At 45.7% G+C, this 19,158-nt stretch overlaps 2 protein-coding genes across 4 annotated transcripts in view; one reads left to right on the forward strand and one right to left on the reverse strand.

Annotated features, from left to right (window-relative positions):
* The window catches only part of ACOT9 (acyl-CoA thioesterase 9), a 334,937-nt gene that overhangs the window by 297,141 nt on the left and 18,638 nt on the right, over window positions 1-19,158 (forward strand). The window contains exons 1-3 of one of the 3 annotated variants that reach the window (XM_082498657.1): window positions 13,773-13,851; window positions 15,297-15,388; window positions 17,500-17,526. The exons of 1 other annotated variant lie outside the window; for it this stretch is intronic. In XM_082498657.1, the coding sequence (XP_082354783.1) occupies window positions 13,838-13,851; window positions 15,297-15,388; window positions 17,500-17,526 (133 nt within the window). In that variant the 5' untranslated portion in view covers window positions 13,773-13,837. Of the gene's footprint in view, window positions 1-13,772; window positions 13,852-15,296; window positions 15,389-17,499; window positions 17,527-19,158 lie in introns of those variants that run through there. One more of the 3 variants, XM_082498658.1, reaches the window with a different exon arrangement.
* Window positions 1,587-4,682, reverse strand: SAT1 (spermidine/spermine N1-acetyltransferase 1). The gene is made up of 6 exons (XM_082492205.1): window positions 4,409-4,682; window positions 4,028-4,079; window positions 3,860-3,943; window positions 2,562-2,663; window positions 2,416-2,456; window positions 1,587-2,102 (listed from the first exon to the last, which is right to left on the reverse strand). The coding sequence occupies exons 1-6, from the start codon at window positions 4,472-4,474 to the stop codon at window positions 1,932-1,934; spliced, it is 516 nt and encodes a 171-aa protein (XP_082348331.1). The 5' UTR covers window positions 4,475-4,682; the 3' UTR covers window positions 1,587-1,931.

The raw sequence follows: 19,158 nt of genomic DNA on the forward strand, positions 1-19,158 counted from the left end.
GTATAAACGCCTCTGCAAGCACAGGGCGAGTCATAGCCAAAGCAGTTTACCCGCCGTCAAGTGAGCAATGCAGATTTCTGTTCCCGTCGGGCAGGAGCAGGATTTGAGCCCCAGGCTCCTGCACATGGTATGAACCCCCCTCACAGCTGAGCCGCTGCGCAAACACAGGGAGTGTCTGGAAATGGCTTTCTTTAGCAGAACCTGATCTGCTAAAGCAGGGTAATTTACATGACAGATTCTGGGCTAAGTCCAGCCCATGTTTGTCCAGACAACCACTTGGACATAGGCTACCTTGTGCTCTCTTCCAAGAGCTCCTGTATTTCTTATCGGTCTTCCCATTCCTGGAGGCAATGGCTGACAGCTGTACCTCACACCTGGGCAGAGCTGGCACACTGCTGCCTACGCCTTAGTTAAAACCAAAAACAAAACAGAAAACAGGAACCATTTCATGCTGAATGCCCTGCACAGCCTACTGTTGGCACTAGGTACAGGGACATCTCGTCCTTAGAACTAGTTTGGTGTCACCCATAGTTGTAGCAGCTACTGCCCACTGCTCTCTAGGACGAGGAGCCATCTTCCACATGATATGTGATTTATGCAGCTATCAAAATCAATTTAAAACCTTGCTTTATTTAAACCAGTGCATGTTTCAAAGCAGGCAAGTCTCTTCCCTCTGAAGTGAAAGCAGCGCTGAGCAAAATAAGCCTTTTATCTGTGACCACAGAGCAAGAGCATGGCATAAAACTTGCACACATCCACTTTCACCAGCAATTTATGAGAAAAGCAGACATGTTATTGCAAAGTTGTTAAGTTTGTTTGCAAGCTGATTACAAAGTTGATGAGCAGTACTATTTTCACTTGCTGCTGTACAAAGGTGTAAACACGCAGGATTGGAGTTTCTCACTGCTTAACACAGCACCTAATTTCAGGCAGCTCACTGCCATGACCAACACCACAGCACTGAAGTGCGTGAAAAACTCAGTACAGCATCCAAAACGATGTACATAAACCCAGATTACCAGATGCATTCAAGTTCAATGTTTTAAGACTCATAAGGGAGGTTTGTGTGGTTTGTAAAAAATACATTCACCTATCCCTGACCAGTCAAACCTGTTTTTGTGATTTAGGCTTTAAAAATACAGCTTGATGCATCTTCAAGGCTCTGCCCTCCTGATTCAGGTACTCTGCAGTTAACTCAAAGTCTCAAGGAGGCAGCACAAGCTCCAATGTTTTCTGGAGCCACTTTCTAGTGAGCATGGACAAGCAACCTAAGCCAAGGACTCCAAATGAGCTATCTGCAACCTCAAACATTGTTCACTTAGAGCACTCACCGCAGAGGATGCTGCACCCCACAGGAAGTGGGGACCCATCTCAAACCCCTCCAAACACTCAGCCTCAGCACAGGTGCACAAAACTGTACCACATTGGTCCTGTAGACACACAAGTGCACCTTTCATCTCCCTGGGACTGTGGTAAATCATGCTTCACTCACAAAAATGTTTGGGTGAATTACAGAGACTTTTATTGACTTGCATGTTATCTAACTGAAAACTGTATGTGAGAATTAAAGTCAAAAACCACTGTCATGAAGTGAAAACACTATTTATTTTTATAAAAGGCAATAATTAAAACAAACCCTACCAGTGTGTACATTGTACACATTTGAATGACACTTACAAGAATGAAGTTTCCATATACAAAGATTACAAGCCCACACTGGTAAAGGACACACACAAGCACATACTCAACTTCACAGATGCCTCAACTCCGGATCACAGTACCAATTACTCTATGACCACACCTGCATAGCATTTTCATTATTAGCATCCACACTACTTTATTCCACTACAAACTGTGCACAGAAAGCAAGAAGGAGTTTATTCAGAGAGCATGTATATTCGCAGAAAGAATTTATTTGCTGGAATAATCTCTCACTCTTCTGTTGCCATCTTCAAGAGATATTCTTTGTCAATTTTGAAGAGCCTCCACCCCTCCTCAGTGGATAGATCAGAGGCACCCCTTCTCTTATAGAACCTGATGGATGGTTCATTCCACTCTGCAACGAGGAAGTGCATACTGCTGCAGCGGCACTTCACAGCAACCTGCAAAAGGTGTGCAACATGGCATGTTTCAAACAGCAGCCCCAGATAAGCCGAGTAAGAACTGGTGAGGCTACCCAGCAACTAACTGCATAGCACCAGAAGTCATCAAGTTCATTCGGTCAGTCACATCAGCACTTGTCACTGTTTACCAGACTCTAGACGACGTTTTAAGCCATCTAGTGTCCTGTCACCTCCTTTAATTTAATTGAGTAGTGCTGAAGGAGAAGCTCTCATGAAGTTCACAGAAGAGCAATACAACTGCCTTGCCCCATGTCCTCAGTTCTGTTTGTTTAGACTTATCACTTAGACATACCTGACTCAAGTTCTTCAGAATTTCTGACCCAATGCCAAGTCCTAAAAAAAAAAAATAAAAAACCAACAAAAAACACAAAAAGAAAGTAAGTTTTAATTTTAAAGAAGCCCTATAGGAAGCAACTCATCTAACTCCATAACACGTACCTCTATACTCAGCCATCACATAAAAATCTTCAAGATAGAGCAGTTTTCCAATCCACGGATCATAAGTGAAGTAATACATGGCAAAGCCCACAATGCAGTGTTCTGAAAGAAAGGGAGTAACTTTAGCTAGTCTGAATTTAAAAGGCAAGAATATTCAGTCTTACATGCATGTTTAAACATACAGATTCTCTTTCTGTAACATGCAGACATTTGCTACTAGATTAGAATTATGAATGAAGTTTGCAGGTAAGCACACAGCTGAAAATACAAGTTCTGACAAACTTATCAACCTAACAGAATGAAGATTGCCCTGAAATCTTCAAAATGAGCACTGTCATAGGAAGTACTGAACACAAGGTTGTTTTTCTATAAATGCATACCCTACTGATTTATCAATATTTCCATTCTGAAAGATAAGCAAAAACTTTACACAGCAATTCAGTCTAGATGATTGCCCCAACTCTGCTTCCTTAGCAACCAAAACAGTCTATCCAACACTACAGAAGACTGATCTTTCAATGTATATTTTTCAGCAACTACACTGTGTGAGAAGGCATGCTCACAGGCCACCTTAACAGCAGCATTTCCACCACCTCAACTTCACGGTTCCGCTGAGTTTTCTTTACCACACAGTTTTCTTTACCTTCTGCACCATAAAGTCACAGTAGGTAATGCTGCAGCTTCAATTATAATTCTGTGGCTCAACAAGGAAGAGAAAACAACTCTTCCATCAGCAGCCCACTCAAACCTAAACCTTGAGTATTTTAGCTACACCTGCCACAACACTCTGCACATACTGGAAGAGATGCGTGCAAACAGATTTCTCATCTACCGTGTCTTTGGTAAACGTTTTGGAATAGCACTTGTCCCTGTAGACCTTACCTCATATTATGATCATCTACTTTATTGTGTAACGGATCTTTTAGTTACCTCCCCGCCCATCCATGTACACAGAAGGGCCATGTACATGGCGAAGCTAGAGACTGTAACCTGAAGATTGGGGACAAATTAAAGAAAAAAATGTGATTCAACAGGATTACATAAAGGTAAGTCAGGGTCAAACAAGAACAGCCATTTAATTAATTGGAGTCAAGTACATTATGTTACACCTGATCTTCCCACGCCTCCAGGATTAGCAACTACTTCAGCAGAGTATCGCTACATGTTACTGCGTTTAACAGTTAACCTATTCCTCCTACCCCAATTCATCGGTGGAACCTTATGTATAATCGATAACATTAAGTATACGATGCCTCTTGAGTATCTACCGTCTAAAAACAAGTATCAGGAAGTCTCACCTTCAGACGACCACTGTTCTTTTGGCACTTCTGCGACCAGACAGTGGTAGAACGGGTGCTCGCCAAAACCATCCTCAAGCAGTTCTGGAAAAGCAGAACAAATCGGCACCTGAGCTACGGACACCCACACCCGGCGACCGACCCGGCGAGCAGGCGCCCCTCGTATACCTTTCTCGGTTAGCACCACTTGATCCTCCATGTCCTCGTATTTCGCTAGTTCCTGGAAGAGAAGGAGATGTCAGCGGGCTCCCCCCGCCGCCGCTCCCCCATTGGCCGCTCCCCGCCCCCCCCCCCCCGCCTTGCGCAAGAGCTTGTTTTTGTTCAGACGGAAGGGCAAAGGTGCCGCCCCCCCCCCCCCCCCCCGCGTCACCACCGCCGCTGAGGGCCGCGGCCCTGCCCCAAACCCGGCCGCCCACCGTCGGCAGACCCGGCGCCATCCCAAACCTCCGGCCCCGAGAAGGTGGGGGGGGGGGGGCACACGCAACGGCCGGTCTGGCCGGAGGGACCCTGCACCCTCCCCCGCCGCCCTCTCATCCTTCCGCCCCGCACCTTGATCAGTCGCAGCAAGTCGGGGCAGTCCTCAGGACGCGCGGCGCGGATGCTGAACGAGGCCATTTTCGACGGCGCTTCCCCCTGCGGCCCCCTCGGCTGACGAGTCCCCGATGTGTGAACAGGAGGAGCAACTGCTTCTTCATTCGTGTCCCGGGCGCGGCGGCCACCTGCGGTCAGTCAGGCTGCGAGCATGTCCCGGCGGCGCTGAACAGACAAGGCAACCCTCCTCCACCTGCCGCGCTGTCCCCGACGCGAACTGTGTCAGAACAGCCCTGGCATCTTCCTTTATAGACGCCCACGCTCCGCCTCTCCCCGCACGCAAGCCAATGAGTGCCTACCGTGCTCTCCCTCAGCCAATGATAGCGCCCCTCCCCGGAATCTTGCTCCGGCATGCCAGCAACAGCTGGTCCGGGGTGTCTCGTGACCCACACCTCCCCCCCCCCCCCCCCTCCCGCGCTCGATGGCGCCCCCTAGCGGAAGCGGGCGGCGCTGTGGGGCGCACGGGTCAGACCCCGCCCCTTCTCCCTCAGCGCTGGGGGGGCGGAGGGGTCGCGGCTGAGGGAGCCCGACCCGACCCCAGCCTCACCCCCACGGGGCTGCCAGCCTTCCCCGGGAAAGCGTAGCCCGTGGGTGCCCCAGGGAGTACCACCGCCCCGGGCTCGTGGCTCTGTCTGCGGGGGCGCCGGGCGCCGCGGCACCATCTTGTAAAAGAGGGGGCCGTGGCGCCGCCCGGGCCGCAGACTCTGCCCTCAGCGAGGGCAGCCGCCTTCACCGCGGTGTTTTTCACCGGTGGGTGTGTGTGGAGAGGGGGGGAAAAAAAAAAAAAAAAAAAAAAGCGCCTTTCTACTTGCTGGAAATACTGAGTAGTGATCCGCATCAAGCCCTGCGTGGGGGGGGGGGTGGGGGGGTGTCCCGTACCAAGGTGCGCCCCTGGGCAGGAGCCTCCTGGTGGAAAAGGGTTCCAAAGACTGAATTTTCACTCAGGGTTTGGGACGTTTTCTGGCCTTACACACGCCGCGCCCCCGCCCCGCTTCCCCAGCCCGGCCGGAGGGGAAGGGGCAGCGCTGGGAGAAGCACGGCGGGCCGGGGGGAAGGGGGGAGGGCGGGCTGCTGTAAGGGAGGGTGAGGCGCCTTCCTGGTGGAGGCACGGGTGGGTGTCCCTGAGGAGAGAGGTGAGCGTGATGAAGAAATTCGGCCTGAATGAAGCCCCCAAAATGTCTCTGGAGTATGAAAGGATGGAGGAATTAGCCCCAGCACAGCTCTTTCTCTGAACGTTACCTACAGGTGTAGATGGATGCTGCGGAGTGAGGGCTGGATCCGGATCTGGATGACCGAGCGCATCTGTAGACCTGCCAGCCAGGCCACCCAGAGGAGACGGATAATTCTTTGGTATACACGTGGTTTTCTTTCCACCCTCTCCTGTAAATTTTGCAACTACCATGTCCGTACTTAGATGTTGTAAAGAAGCTCTTTATTTTACATTTACCTTAAACTGACTTGTTTTAAGAGCAATTTGGGACATGGGAAGGCACTAAGTCATGCTACTGCTGCAGAGTAACAGTTCTTAAAACCTGGATTCCCAAACACTTTCACAACACTCGCACTCTGTTTTTCAGCGTATCCAACAACCTACAAGGTTCACCTTCATTTAGACAAAGGGACCAGCATGGAACGTGATACTACAAGAGAGTTGTATAAAGAAGTGTGTATTCTGGTGGCTGGTGTTAGCCAAGAAAATCCTGTGGTACCCAGTGGAAGGTGCCTAGAGTCCTGGAAAAGTAATTTAGAATTTATGCAAACACCCTATGCAAACTGGCTCAGTTTACCCTCTATTGGAGCAAAAATGGAGATGCTGAAAGAACAGAAGAATTTCCAAAACACAAAGCAACAGCCAATGGCTAATAGTAGAAAAGTTAAGATTTGTTTCAGGAGTTATGATCTGGAAATCCTCCAGGACACAGCTTTTGGTAGGGAGACTGAATTTGAATAAACTAGCAAAGAGTAGACTCAGCCTAACTACATACATTTCACAACTATACATTTTTTCAGTCCTTAGAAATTATCTAACTGGGGTGAGAAATGAGGATTACTGTCTCTGTGAAAGACTTAACAGTGTTTGTGTTGTGTCAACTCTTTTTGTTTTGCATTTCACAATGAGGAAGTCATGCTGTCAGGAAACCTACTGTTTGTTGTGTAAGAGCAGAAAGTGCCTGGTTTCTTTCATTCTCAAGTCAGAAAAGTCATATGATTTTAGAAGCTGAAGTTTCAGCAAAAAAAAGGGCATTTTCCACTTTGGTTGTTTTTGAAAGTCCTGCTTTAACTTGCTCAGAAATATGCTGATATTGTGTTACCCCAGTGGATACAGTTCGTTGGGGTTAGCTTTCAAATAACCAGGGCAGAAAAAAAGCTATTAAAAAATTTCCTAAAGTATCAAAAACAGTTTCATGAACCATTAGGAAATGCAGAAAATAATAATAATAAAAAAGGAATATGAAAAACATATAATTAAGATACCTAGATCTCAGAGACTACACTGTAGTTATTTAGTTATGTATTGCTAGAGGTATTTTTTTCAGAATAAGTAAGATTAATAAGAATGGTAAGAATATTTTACAAAGAGGTTCTAAAGTAATTCAGTTCTGTGAAGAATCAGACTGTTGGGCCTTGTACTTTAGAAGCAGCTTCTTCCTTTTGTCTCAGGTCTGTTCTTCTTTGAGCAGGTTTTGTGTCATCTTGACATAGCTGAGGTCAGTGGCGAAATCTCCAATGACATGCATAGGGCTCAGATTTTATCCTTGTGTGGTCAGCCTATTTATTTGCACTTCTGGGGGGAATGAGTAGTGGTAAGATTCCTGAAAAGGATCGAGTTTTTCAAATTATGCAAATATGTATGCTGGAAAGTGGTTAGCGAATGTGTTTTAAGGTAAACTGGTGTTGAAATAACCTGTTATAATGAAATACGCACTGAAGTCTGGATTAGCTTGCTCTTCTTCTGTTACCAGCCAGAAGCTTCTTCCATGCAGAACCTGCCAACTGTGAATCCATCTGCATTTCCACCAGGAGGGTTGGTACTTTGGTGTTTGAGGGGTAGAATGTCTAGAAATATCTGAAAAGATTAGGCACGTTGTTCCTCCTATTCTCATTTTAACTCCTCCCTAAATCTTACTTCTAAGTGGGGAGACGGAAAAATTAATGTGAAATAACAAGCAGCACTTTCTGTTTTAGCATGCAACAGGAACTGGTATTAATAAAAGCTACATATCTGGCTGAGGCAAGTTTTCCCCACATCCTCTCCGGAGATGGAGGTCTTGTCTAGTCTCAAGCAACAGGAAATAGCCACGCAAGTTCCCAAAGGTCCTTTGGTGGTGATGCAAATGAACAATTTATTCAGACTTATGGGACCTCAGCCGGATACTTGTACTGTTAACATATTTTTATTTGCGTCTAAATTTCTGAATATCCTCTTATCTTGGAGGCTGGAGGGAAAGGCCGAAAGTGGGCACCAGCTTGCTTTCTTTACTGTTCAACTAATCAAACTCTTTTTCTTCTGGTATTTTAATTTTTGATCTCTTCCTTTGCTAGAAAGATTCCTTGAATTCCTATATGAATGCTTCTCTCTTGCCTCAGAGGTTCTCTGTTTATAATAAATAAGAGAGGGAAGGACAAGAACTGCTTATTCCACATTAAAATGCAGTGAGTTAATAATTTTTTATTGCAGTATTAAATGTTCTCAAGTATTGCAACCCAAATTACATCTCCAAATTGTATCTCCAAATTATATGTCTTGTCAAATCTCTGGAGCAAAATACAGAAAATGCAGTTAGTATTCAGCACTGACCTGTTATATTTCCAGACTAGTCTTTGGGCAACATTCAGGATTCTCAGAATTTTCAACTGAATGATTTCTTTTTCACAGTCAGAACTTGCATTGATATTTATAAGTTCACAGTTGATTCCAGATATTTTTTTCCAAGCAACTTACAATTACAGTTTATCAACACTAGGGTGTACATAGAAAAAAAAATTCATTTCTATCAGAATAGTACAGAATAGTAAATAAATACTGCAGTAGCACTGCTCAGAATTTGGGGCAAAAGCAAAATTAACTGTTGCACATAATAAAATGACATGATTTTCCATATGCTGGAAATAAAAGGACCATCATTTTGCATTATTATCTTTGAGGACATATTTTAGGTCATTGGAACCCTGTTCCTGTAAGCTGATATATCTCATCTGTCATTTGTAATTATGCAATTTGATGATTTGGGGATTTAGACATAACTAATTATCTGCCTGCATCCACAAATCATCTATATCATGCAGGCAAATAATTTGGGGTATAAGAGTTATAGAAATAAATGTTGGGAAAAAATCAAGCTAGGCCTCAATTTTATAACTTAATGTTTTGGATACAGTAGAAGTTCCTTTGACTCTGATCCTGCAATATACTTAAATCTGAGTTCTTGGCCGCTGTATCTCATGCTCTAAAAAGAAACCCAGGGAATCTAAATTTTTCCTTAAAATTAATGGGAGTTTCCAAGATGAACAGGGGAGCTTACAGGAATGATGGGGAGGGATTCTATATCAGGGAGTGTAATGATAGGATGAGGGGTAGTGGTTTTAAACTGGAAGAGGGGAGATTTAGATTAGATATCAGGAAGAAATTCTTTCCTGTGAGGGTGGTGAGGCACCGGAACAGGTTGCCCAGGGAAGTTGTGGATGCCCCATCCCTGGAAGTGTTCAAAGCCAGGCTGGATGGGGCTTTGAACAACCTGGTCTAGTGGGAGGTGTCCCTGCTCATGGCAGGGGGGTTGGAACTTGATGATCTTTAAGCTTCCTTCCAACCTAAACCATTCGATGATTCTGTTATTCTATGATTCTATATGTCATTTAGTCTTTTGGCACAGTCTTCTACTCTGTCCAGAGCTGATTCTTTTCATGGCAACTTGGTTTTTGAACCTTCAGCACATGCCCATACCAATTTTCCACACTTTCCCACCAGATGAACAAGAAGCTTTGCAATTGCACTCTTATCTTTTTTCTCTGTAGACACGCAGAGCTGGTCTGTGCGTGGTCATGTAGCAAGAGGTGTGTGACTGTATGGGCTGGGGTATACACGGGTGGTAACTGGGGACGGGACTTGTGAGTAAGATGTTTGGGGGTGTGGGCCAGCTGAGAGGAGCCTCTCCCCTGCCGTGTGGTGCCTGCCACCCTGCCTGCTCTCTGCCTCCTCCACGGAGGAGGCTCACCTGCCGGGCCCCTTGCCTGTGCCTGGTTACGTGCTCATGAAACAGCAGGGAAGCACCTGCACCACATCTGTGACAGCAAAACCACGCTAGTAGCAAGGGGCGGTTTTGGGGCAGGTTTTGCTTGGTGTGCAAGGCATGCAACTTCAGTGTCCCGGTCTTTCAAAAGGAAAACTGCAATCTATCACAAGTCTCATATTAAAGAGACATGGATCCTATTTTTCAATTCACATAGCCTCAGTTTGCTTTGTTTGGAAGTAATTTACCAAAAATAAAGTGATAGAGAAAAAAGACAGAGCAGGTGTTACTCTTGCAAATAATGAATAATCTGGTTAAGGTACTCTCACTGTTTGCTAGAACATCTTGTTTCTCATATCCTGGTACAATCTCTGGTGTCTTTGGTAAGTCTTTAGCAAGCTATGTTTAACAATTTCCTTGCTAACTTGTACCTCCCACAAGCACCATTTTGCTGGCAAATTTAGATGACCAGTGAGAACCACATACATTCTGGTCCGTGTAAAAGCCATAGGCTGCACCTGGCCACCCATATAGAAGTCACTTGGAGTTGCTGGCACAGTTAGGACAGTTTAATCCTTACTGGCTCTGCAGTGTCTCTCTGCAGAGCAGGAGCTGCCCATCTGCCCTCAGACCCCGGTGCAGGCTAATTGTCCTCTCTGCTCTAATGTTCTTTAGTTCCCAGTAATAAAAGTAATTCTAATTGTCATGGTTTGATCCCAGCTGGCAGCTAGGACCACACAGCTGCTCTCTCACTCCCCTTCCCCCTACCCAGAAGGGTAGGGAGAAGGGGGAGACAAGGAGGGGAAAGGAAAAAAACCCAAACTTGTGGGTTGAGATAAAGACAGTTTAATAGAACAATATCAGAAAAGGAAAATAACAACAACAACGATAATAATAATAATGACACAAATCACTCTCACTGCTGAGTGAATTGGCACTGTCCTGAGCAGTGATTGCGAGCACCTGTCCCCTGGCTAACGCCATGTATGTACCGAGCATGACGTCTCTGGTACACTGACCATTCCATTGTTCTGCCTGGGCTTCTTCTCAGCTTCTATGGAAAGCTGAAAAAAAGCCCTTGAAAACTATAAACATTGCCTGGCAACAACTAAAACAATATGTATTATTGACATTCCTTTCATGCCAAATTAGAAACACAACAGCCACTAGAAAGAACATTAACGCTGTCCGAGCTGAAACCAGGACACTAATGAATTAAATTTGTTGATTCCTTGTGTGTGGAAAACGCGCAGCTTATTTAACACCGCAGTGTTTTCTTAAACTTCTTCCTAGGAAATACCAAGGCTCTCAGTTGCCTTCTCTAACAGTGCCACCAAGTGACGGGCCAGGGGAGGAGGCCGTGTTCCCCTGTAGCGAATCCTGATTTAGGATCTTGCTGGCTACGCCAAATTGTTTACCTCCTTTGTAGCCTGTACCAGACCAGCACTACTTTGGTTAAGGGGTCGAGTGCACCCGTCACACTGTGTCCCGTGACTACAATGAATCCACTTTATTGACTCATGGAGTGGTAGTATGGTTACCTCTTGCCTCTGTGTCGTAAATATGTGGCGTATTGCAGATCAGTGGTGAGAGTCCATTTATTTGATAAGCTGTTTAATTTGAGTGTCACAATTAATGCTAGTTATGTAGCATTTCACATATAAAATCTGTTGATTGTATACATTTTACATGTTGGATTGACATAGTTTGTCATCTTTTGCCAAACTTTGATATACAGAGTGATTACAAGCAATAAACATAGTAAGGTCAAAACTAACAAATCTACAATTGGAAGGAGCATCAAATTCAAAATTCCAGTTGCTGTTGGTGACCATCCAAAAATAGTTTCCCACCAGTGATGTTCTCCATCTCTCTTCACTCTTTCTAGGACATGGTGTATCTTTTCTGCATCATGAAGGATGGTAATGCGGATTCTTTGTCCCTTGTTCTAATTAGTCTTAGCAATTGACTCAGGTCATCATGTGGCAACAGTTTTCTTACCAGTGTGAGATTCATTCCAACAGAGGTTGGCAATAAATCTTGATATAATGTATAGTTAGGTTGTAGCGATTGTTGGGTTGTGAGGGGAGCTAAATAGTTAGTGGGATCCCATAATTCTGCTAAAATTACAAATAGAGATATTTGAGTGATTAAATGTCTCAGCAGTGGTGTTGTCTGTAAATATAGAATCACAAAGAGTTCTCATACAAACACATCCATTTCCAACATACACAGATACAGTTTCAGGGTTTTCATCAGGGTGTATTTCAAAACGATGAGTATTTTGTTCAGTGTCAGGACAGATGTCTTGAGCCTTGATGGTATTGCTTTCACAAATCCCTGCTGTTCCCATACAACCCATGCATCAGCACCAATGGTTTGCCATTTGTTGCCATTTTGTTGGGCCCACAGTCAATGTTCTAATGGACAGAGGGCAATTCCGTTGCAATTTAATCCCAGTGCAGTGACTGGGTATATTGTATATACCAAAGTATTGTGTATTGTTAAAACAAAAGCTGTGGCTTTGCTGTCGGTGGGGTCATAAGAGGAAATTACTAGATGCCACCAAAATTGGAAATTTTGAATCGAGTCGCATTATCCCAAATTACCTTTTGAGTCTCAGTGAGCAAGGAGCCCTCATCGCCTTCCATTACAATTGCTGCAATGGCAGATTTCACCCATAATTGAGCTTGGATGTATCCAAGAGCTAGAGAGACATTATTCCGGGCAATGCCAAATGTGTGTACAATTAGTTGGTGTTTTTTTCTCATTAATTCTTTCCCACTTAGGCAATACATCAGCTGAAAGCCATTGACTAGTTCCCAGTGCCATCAAAGAAGATGGTAATGGGTGTTCTAGTTTATGCAAATCCGTTGTTGCCAAGCTTATTGTGTTTGTTAAAACTTCAGCATCTATGCTGTTTCACGCTCCTAGTCCTGCCCCCAGGATGCCAGTCTCATCTCTCCTTGATCGTTTTGGAGAGATGAGGGTTTTGCCTGTGCAGCCATCCTGTATAAGATGTATTCAGGAATGGTGAGCAGGTAGGTTTAATTGCAAAGATATTAACCTGCATTAATAGTTCCACTCATTTGAGGGACCATGATGGATTATCATAGAATGGTTTAGGTTGGAAGGGATCTTAAGGAACATCTAGTTCCAACCCCCTGCCAGGGGCAGGGACACCTCCCACTAGACCAGGTTGCTCAAAGCCCCATCCAGCCTGGGCTTGAACACTTCCAGGGATGGGGCATCCACAGCTTCCCTGGGCAACCTGTGCCAGTGCCTCACCACCCTCACAGGGAATTTTTTTTTCCTGATATCTAATCTAAACCTCCCCTCTTCCAGTTTGAAGCCATCCCTCCTCGTCCTATCACTACATGCCCATGTAAAAAGTCCCTCTCTGGCTTTCTTGTAGGCCCCGTTGAGACAGTGGAAAGCCACTGCTGGTGTATGTATTTGATGGCACAGGGTCCCACAGTAGGAATGGGTGGGTAAGTGGTCTGGCGGGTTGCGTGGGTAGCGGGGCAGGGAGCAGGTTGCAAGGTCAGGGAGTAGGTGCCGACGTGACCTGGTGGGGACCGGCCCCGAGGGCCGCCGAATGCCGCCTCAGCAGCCCGGGCCGGGGGCCGCTCGGCAGGACCAGGGCCTGGCACTGTCCAGCTGCGCGCCCGTGAGCCTGCTCCTCCTCAAGACACCGCGAAAAAAAAAAAACAAACCTACAAACAAACAACAAAGAAGGAGTATTAAAGAAAATAAATGAAAAATTCCACGGTAGTTATTAAAAGCAAGTCCCACGCAGGGCCCGCCCGACGCCCAACGGTCGCCGGCGGTCCCAACCTCCGCCTCTGAGCGCGGCCGGCCAGAGGGGGCCAGCTGCCCGCCCCTGCCTGGAAGGCGCGGCGCGGTGGGGTGGCTGACAGGCGGCCGGGGCCCAGCTGGTTCGGGTTCGGGCCCGGGCGGGCGAGGGGAGCCGGCGCCGAGCGGCGGAGCGGGCGGCGCAGGGAGCCCGCTCTGTGCCCGCCCAGCCGCCAGTCTATGGTGCTGGAGGACCGCGTGCCTGGGGCGGGCGTGGCCCCGCAGGCGCTGGGCGGGCGGCGGCCCCGCTGACGGTCCCTGTCCCGGTCCAGCTGACGGTCCCGGTCTCGGCGCGGCGAGCACCATGCTGGCCACCCGGTAAGGCTGCCCGCGGGGGGGTGGCATGGGGAACAGCCGGCGGCTGACCGGGGGAGACACCGCTTCCTGAGGGGAGGAGGTGGCGGTTCCCCCGCGGCGGGCCCCGCGCTGCCGGGGAGGTGGGGCAGGGCCCTGCCCGGGGGGTTGCCGGGCCCCGAGCCTCCCCCTGACCCGCTGCCCTGCGGGGGCTCGGGCCCACGGTCGGCGGGGCCGTGTGAGGGCGCGGTACCCAAAAACTTGCCGCGGGGCCACCGGGCGGGCAGCGCGGCTGGGGGCGATGGCGCGGCCCCTCGGGGAGGTAGCGGCTGGAGCCTCGGTTGGCCCCTCCGCGATGGCACCGGGCTCGGTAGGGCCCGGCGAGGTTGCGGGGGAAGTCGAGCGGGATGTGGTTTGCTGGCTGTGTCCTGAGGCACGAGTTGAGTCCAGCAGCTGCGCCAGTTGCAGGGAGTTTTCACCATTAGCATTCACGTCATCTCTGGTAAGGAGAGAGACTCGCTCATCTGAGGGTGGTGTTTTTTTTTTTTTTTTCTGTGTGTCCCCTTTTAACTCTCTTAACTAATCCTGGTATGCCTGCAGGCAAAGGAACCTTGTGTGTGCATGATATATATGTGTAGATATGTACATAGAGAGAGAAGCATACATGGCCCTATTTTTCTGCTGGTGCCTGGGGACTTGCCTCTTTTTCTTTTTTTTAGGTGCAACACCCACCTCAGCTGAAAAAAATTAAGGGACAGGCAGCCCATGTGCCTTGTCAGGATAACATCCTGAACTATGATGAGGGGTTTTACTCTTGGTGACCCTCTGTGTATTTTTGTGTTAACCACAGTTTTGCTTTGCCTGGAGAAGTTGTACTGGCTACCACCTGGTTGAACACTTACTGAATTGCTGGGTGGATTACATTCTCTGAAGGGTTTCATGCTTGTCCCTTCTTGCTGAACAGCTGAGCAGATTATATTCTGCACTTTAGGCTTGTTCTGAGTTGCAGCAGTGCTAAGCTGTGGAGGAGAAGAGCAGGGTTAGCTGAATGACTGTGTTGGAGGCCTTGTGATATTCCATCTTCCACCGCTATGCACGCCAGCCAAGTGCAGAAGTGTTTGGTTAGGGTGGTGGATGATTTCCTAGATATGCACAGACCCTGTCTGTGTTAGGATGTCTACAGGATAAAAGCTGGTGTTTGGTCTAAGCTGGATGTCCCAGGGCATCTGAATAGTCAGTGAAGAGAGCAGTTACCATGAATGAACCATCCTTCCTGTTTTCAGATAAAGACAGGTATCAGTTGGAATTTCAGCTGGCTTGAACTGTTGAACTGATTGTATCTGGTTCTAAAAATCAGGCTAAAAATGAGTGGGGTTTTTGAAGTAATTAGTGCCATTCCAGAAATAAATCCTAAGTTATTTTAATGGCATTAGTTTTAATGACACTAAATTCTTCTGCTCTCCCTGTAGGTTGTACACCATGAGGAAGCTTCCTTCTGTGCTGGCTAGGACACTCACTTCTGGGACCAGTGGCTCCTCAATGCTTCCTGACATGTCTGAAGGTAAAAAACTTGGCTGTACTTTGGAAGACTGAGAAATGTTTCTAAGGAGTTTATGCTTTCAGGTTGTGGCCCTTTATGCATTAATATGGTTTGAATAATGGACATGTCCTTGACTTAGCTCATAGTGCAGAGTTTAGGAAATAGCAGAAAATCACTGTATGTGTTTGGAGATGAATAGCAACAAATATGCATAATCACTGAAGTTGCAGATTGTCCTGGTTTGAGGGGCTTGTCTGGTTCTTTAGCCTTAGAAGAGTGTGTTATTCTTTCCTAGAGGGGCAGCTGCTTCTCAAGTTGGCTCTAGATAGAAGGTCAACATAGGTACTACAGCGACTGTAGAGAGTGGCCAAAAAATGGAGAAACTGAGTGGAAATAATGTGTTACAGAACTTCTAATGTGTCAGCACTGTTAATTTTGTAAACTTAGAGAAATCTTTTAATCGGATCAGTGGCATTGCCTCATGAAAATGCTCGTCAATAGAGCTTTGTGTTGACAGATTGTTTTAGCACTCTAATAGTAATAAACTGCAATATTTCTTTTTCAGAAGCTTTTAAAAGAAGTTTTCTTGTATTCTAATCCCATGTACTGAGAACAGGGGAGGAGGAGCCAGGTACAAATAATTCCTTCATGGAGTTCTGCTTGTCTGAGAGATCATCTTTTCCCGTTTGTTCCCTAATTGGAAACCCTGGATTATCCAGTAAAACAGAAAATGAGGGTTATTGGTTGTTAGAGAACTTTTGTCATTATTGTTAATAAATAGTAATTTGGGAGGTTAAGGGAGAGAAACAAGGATACAGAATATTGCATACTTGCAAATATTACCCTTCTTTTTTATTGGGATGTTTCATAATGATACCACCTAGAAGGCCACTAAAAATAGTGAAGCGGTGAGGCCATCCTGGCCTTGCCTCTGATTTGTTTCCAAGGAATACTAATATTTTTTGGACTATAAGAACTGTAAATATTTGAGATTCTGTTCCAAAATTTTAAATAATGTTATACAAACTTTTGCTGATATGTAAACTAGTTTCCTTCAATTTGATATCCATGCTTTTACTAAACACCAAATACTTGCCTCCTCCCAACTTTGGGTCCCAGTTGTGAATGCCCTCACTCAGAATAGTAGAATAGTTTGGGTTGGAAGGGACATCTAGTCCAACTCCCCTGCAATGAGCAGGGACATCTTCAACTAGATCAGGTTGCTCAGAGCCCTGTCCAACCTGACCTGGAATGTTCCCAGGGATGGGGCACCTGCCACCTCTCTGGGCAACCTGGGCCAGTGTTTCACCACCCTCATTGTAAAAATTGTCTTCCTTATGTCTAGTCTGAATCTACCCTCTTTTAGTTTAAAACTGTTCACCCTTGTCATATTGCAACAGGCTCTGCTAAAAAGTCCCTCCCTGTCTTTCCTGTAGGCCCCCTTTAAGTACTGAAAAGGCTGCAATAAGGTCTCCCCAGAGCCTTCTCTTTTCCAGGCTGAACAACCCCAACTCTCAGCCTGTCCTCATAGGAGAGGTGCTCCAGCCCTCTGATCACTTTTGTGGCCCCCCTCTGGACCTGCTCCAACAGGTCCATGTCTTCTTTCCTGTACTGAGGGCTCCAGAGCTGGACACAGTACTCCAGGCGGGGTCTCACCAGAGCAGAGTAGAAGGACAGAATCACCTCCCTCGACCTGCTGGCCACTTCTTCCATGGTTCTCCCAGAGGCTACACCAAGCAGGACTTTGGAAGTTTCCTTTGAAATAATTGTCATCTCACTTCCTGAAAAATGCTCCAGATATTTTTTCCAAAGTTAATAGTGTTTGTTAACAGCATGGTAGCACCAAGTTTGAAAAACTCATTGGAATTACACTGCAAGCAGGTACTACATGGAGGCAGTAGACAAAGGAACTGGGAAGTTGGCTTTGAAGGAAAGGACTAACTGAATTGAAAACACAAAGACACTGACTGTAAATCAGGCGAGGACAGGTTGCCTACAGTTGCTTACTGAAATTAAGGAACATGTGTGTAAATGGTACTCAAGCAGGTAGAATAATCAGGTAACCCCTTAATAGATGTAATTTGCATTGTTTCTTTTAATTGTTAATCTAACCTGTGTTTTCCACTCCACAGGACACTTACCCATTCATGTGAATAATGGTGTGTTGTGGTAATCTGTACATATTTTAATATTTGCTATAACACTAAACTTAACTACTGTTTTTCTTTACTTCAGCATTCATGAAAAATGAAATGCTATTATTCCTCTCTGTCGACTTGCTTAAACCTGCTTTGCCTTCAGTGAATGGCTCTGATCTTATTTGTGGCAGCATTGTTGTACTAGATCTCTGTCAGCACACTGCATTTCTGGTGGCGTGATGGATAACATGTTTCTAAGAGGCCTGTGGGATACAAAATCTCTCACATAGCAACTCCTGAAGTATTTAGCTTCATTTTAGACATTTGAATCTGCACCTTTCACTGAAGTCCAGACCAAGCTCTATACCAAAACTGGTGGTAAAATACATCCTAGCGGTCTACCTGAACCTGGATACAGCCTGGGGAGGCACCAGCACAAGGGGGCATGGATCTCATTGACAGAGATGAATGCAGTGACCTTGCCCAGCTGCTTTCATGTCGTTCATCACAGCACAGTGCAAATAAACTCAGACCCTGTGGCTCTGGCATTAATGATCCACTTACCACAGTTTAAGAGATACTGTGAAATACGCAATGTGATAATGATGGATAAACCCCATCTGCTGTAATTGTTTTGCACATATAAGACTTTTGCCAAATAAGAAAAGAGAAAGCGTTTATGGATTTTTATGCTTAATTACTTACTTAAATTTCTGTTGTAAGATAACTAAGAGAGAGATAGTTTTCCTAGGGGGGGGGAAAGGAGAAAAACTGTACTATGAGCCTAGAAAATGGACTAGGTTTAGCTTGGCAATGTTTTAGAAACATTTACACTTTGTCCATTTTATTGGCTCAGCCTGGCAAATGTTTACTTGTATGCATAAAATTAAAATCAGAAGCATTAAATGGGACTAACATTGTATGTACATTTGCAGGTTTGGATCTGAGATTTTTTTCAGAACTTTTTACCTCTTCGGAGTTGAGAAGGAAGATGAAATTAGTTTAAGCAAAGAGAAAGTGCTGTTTATTTCCCCTCTATCCCAGCACAGTTTGTACACTGTTAAAAAACTGAGGTTTTGTGTTCTAGAAGCTTTAACAGTGTTTCTGCTAACACTGTATTGATCGGATGCATGCTATGGCAGCTTCACAGGTGGAGTATGAGTAACAGGAAACTAGTACCTATTCTGTAAACAAGCCCAGTGCTTCTTAAGAAAAAACGAATCAGACCCTCCCCCCTTCCAAAAAAAAAAAAAATTAACTCTAAGATTTTCAATCACTTTCTTTCACTGAAAATTTTTTGTTCTTAGAATTAGTAGTGGAACTCTTCTAATTTCAAAACATGTTTTTTGCCTAATTTCCTAAAGAAATGAGGCCTAGACAATCTGTTTTTATCTTTGTGTGCCTATCTTCTTGCCCCTCTCTTTTTCTAGAATCTTTTGTTTCTTGATGTCAGCCAAAATGGATGAGCACAAATCTCGAAGAGAACTGTGTTTCCACAAGCTTTGTGAAAATCGGCTTCCAAATCAGAGGTTCATTAGGGTGCCAGAGGTAGTGCTGGGGTCAGCCATGGACCATGGTGTTTGCTGGAGGTTGGTGAGTGACTGGCATCTATGTGCTGGCCGGCAGTCAGCCTTGTGTAGCTCCATGCCAACC

The sequence above is a fragment of the Vanellus vanellus genome (assembly GCF_965231255.1).
Source record: "Vanellus vanellus genome assembly, chromosome: 1".
Lineage (NCBI taxonomy): Eukaryota > Metazoa > Chordata > Aves > Charadriiformes > Charadriidae > Vanellus > Vanellus vanellus.

What these genes read in the sequence shown, in the direction of transcription:
- SAT1 (XM_082492205.1), bottom strand. Translation starts at nt 4,474, where the DNA reads ATGGCCTCGTTCAGCATCCGCGCCGCGCGTCCTGAGGACTGCCCCGAC. An exon ending in AGAACAGTGGTCGTCTGAAG is followed by an intron (nt 2,664 to 3,859) that starts GTGAGACTTCCT and finishes CCTTTCTTTCAG; the next exon opens with AACACTGCATTGTGGGCTTT. An exon ending in TTCTGAAGAACTTGAGTCAG is followed by an intron (nt 2,103 to 2,415) that starts GTATGTCTAAGT and finishes CACCTTTTGCAG; the next exon opens with GTTGCTGTGAAGTGCCGCTG.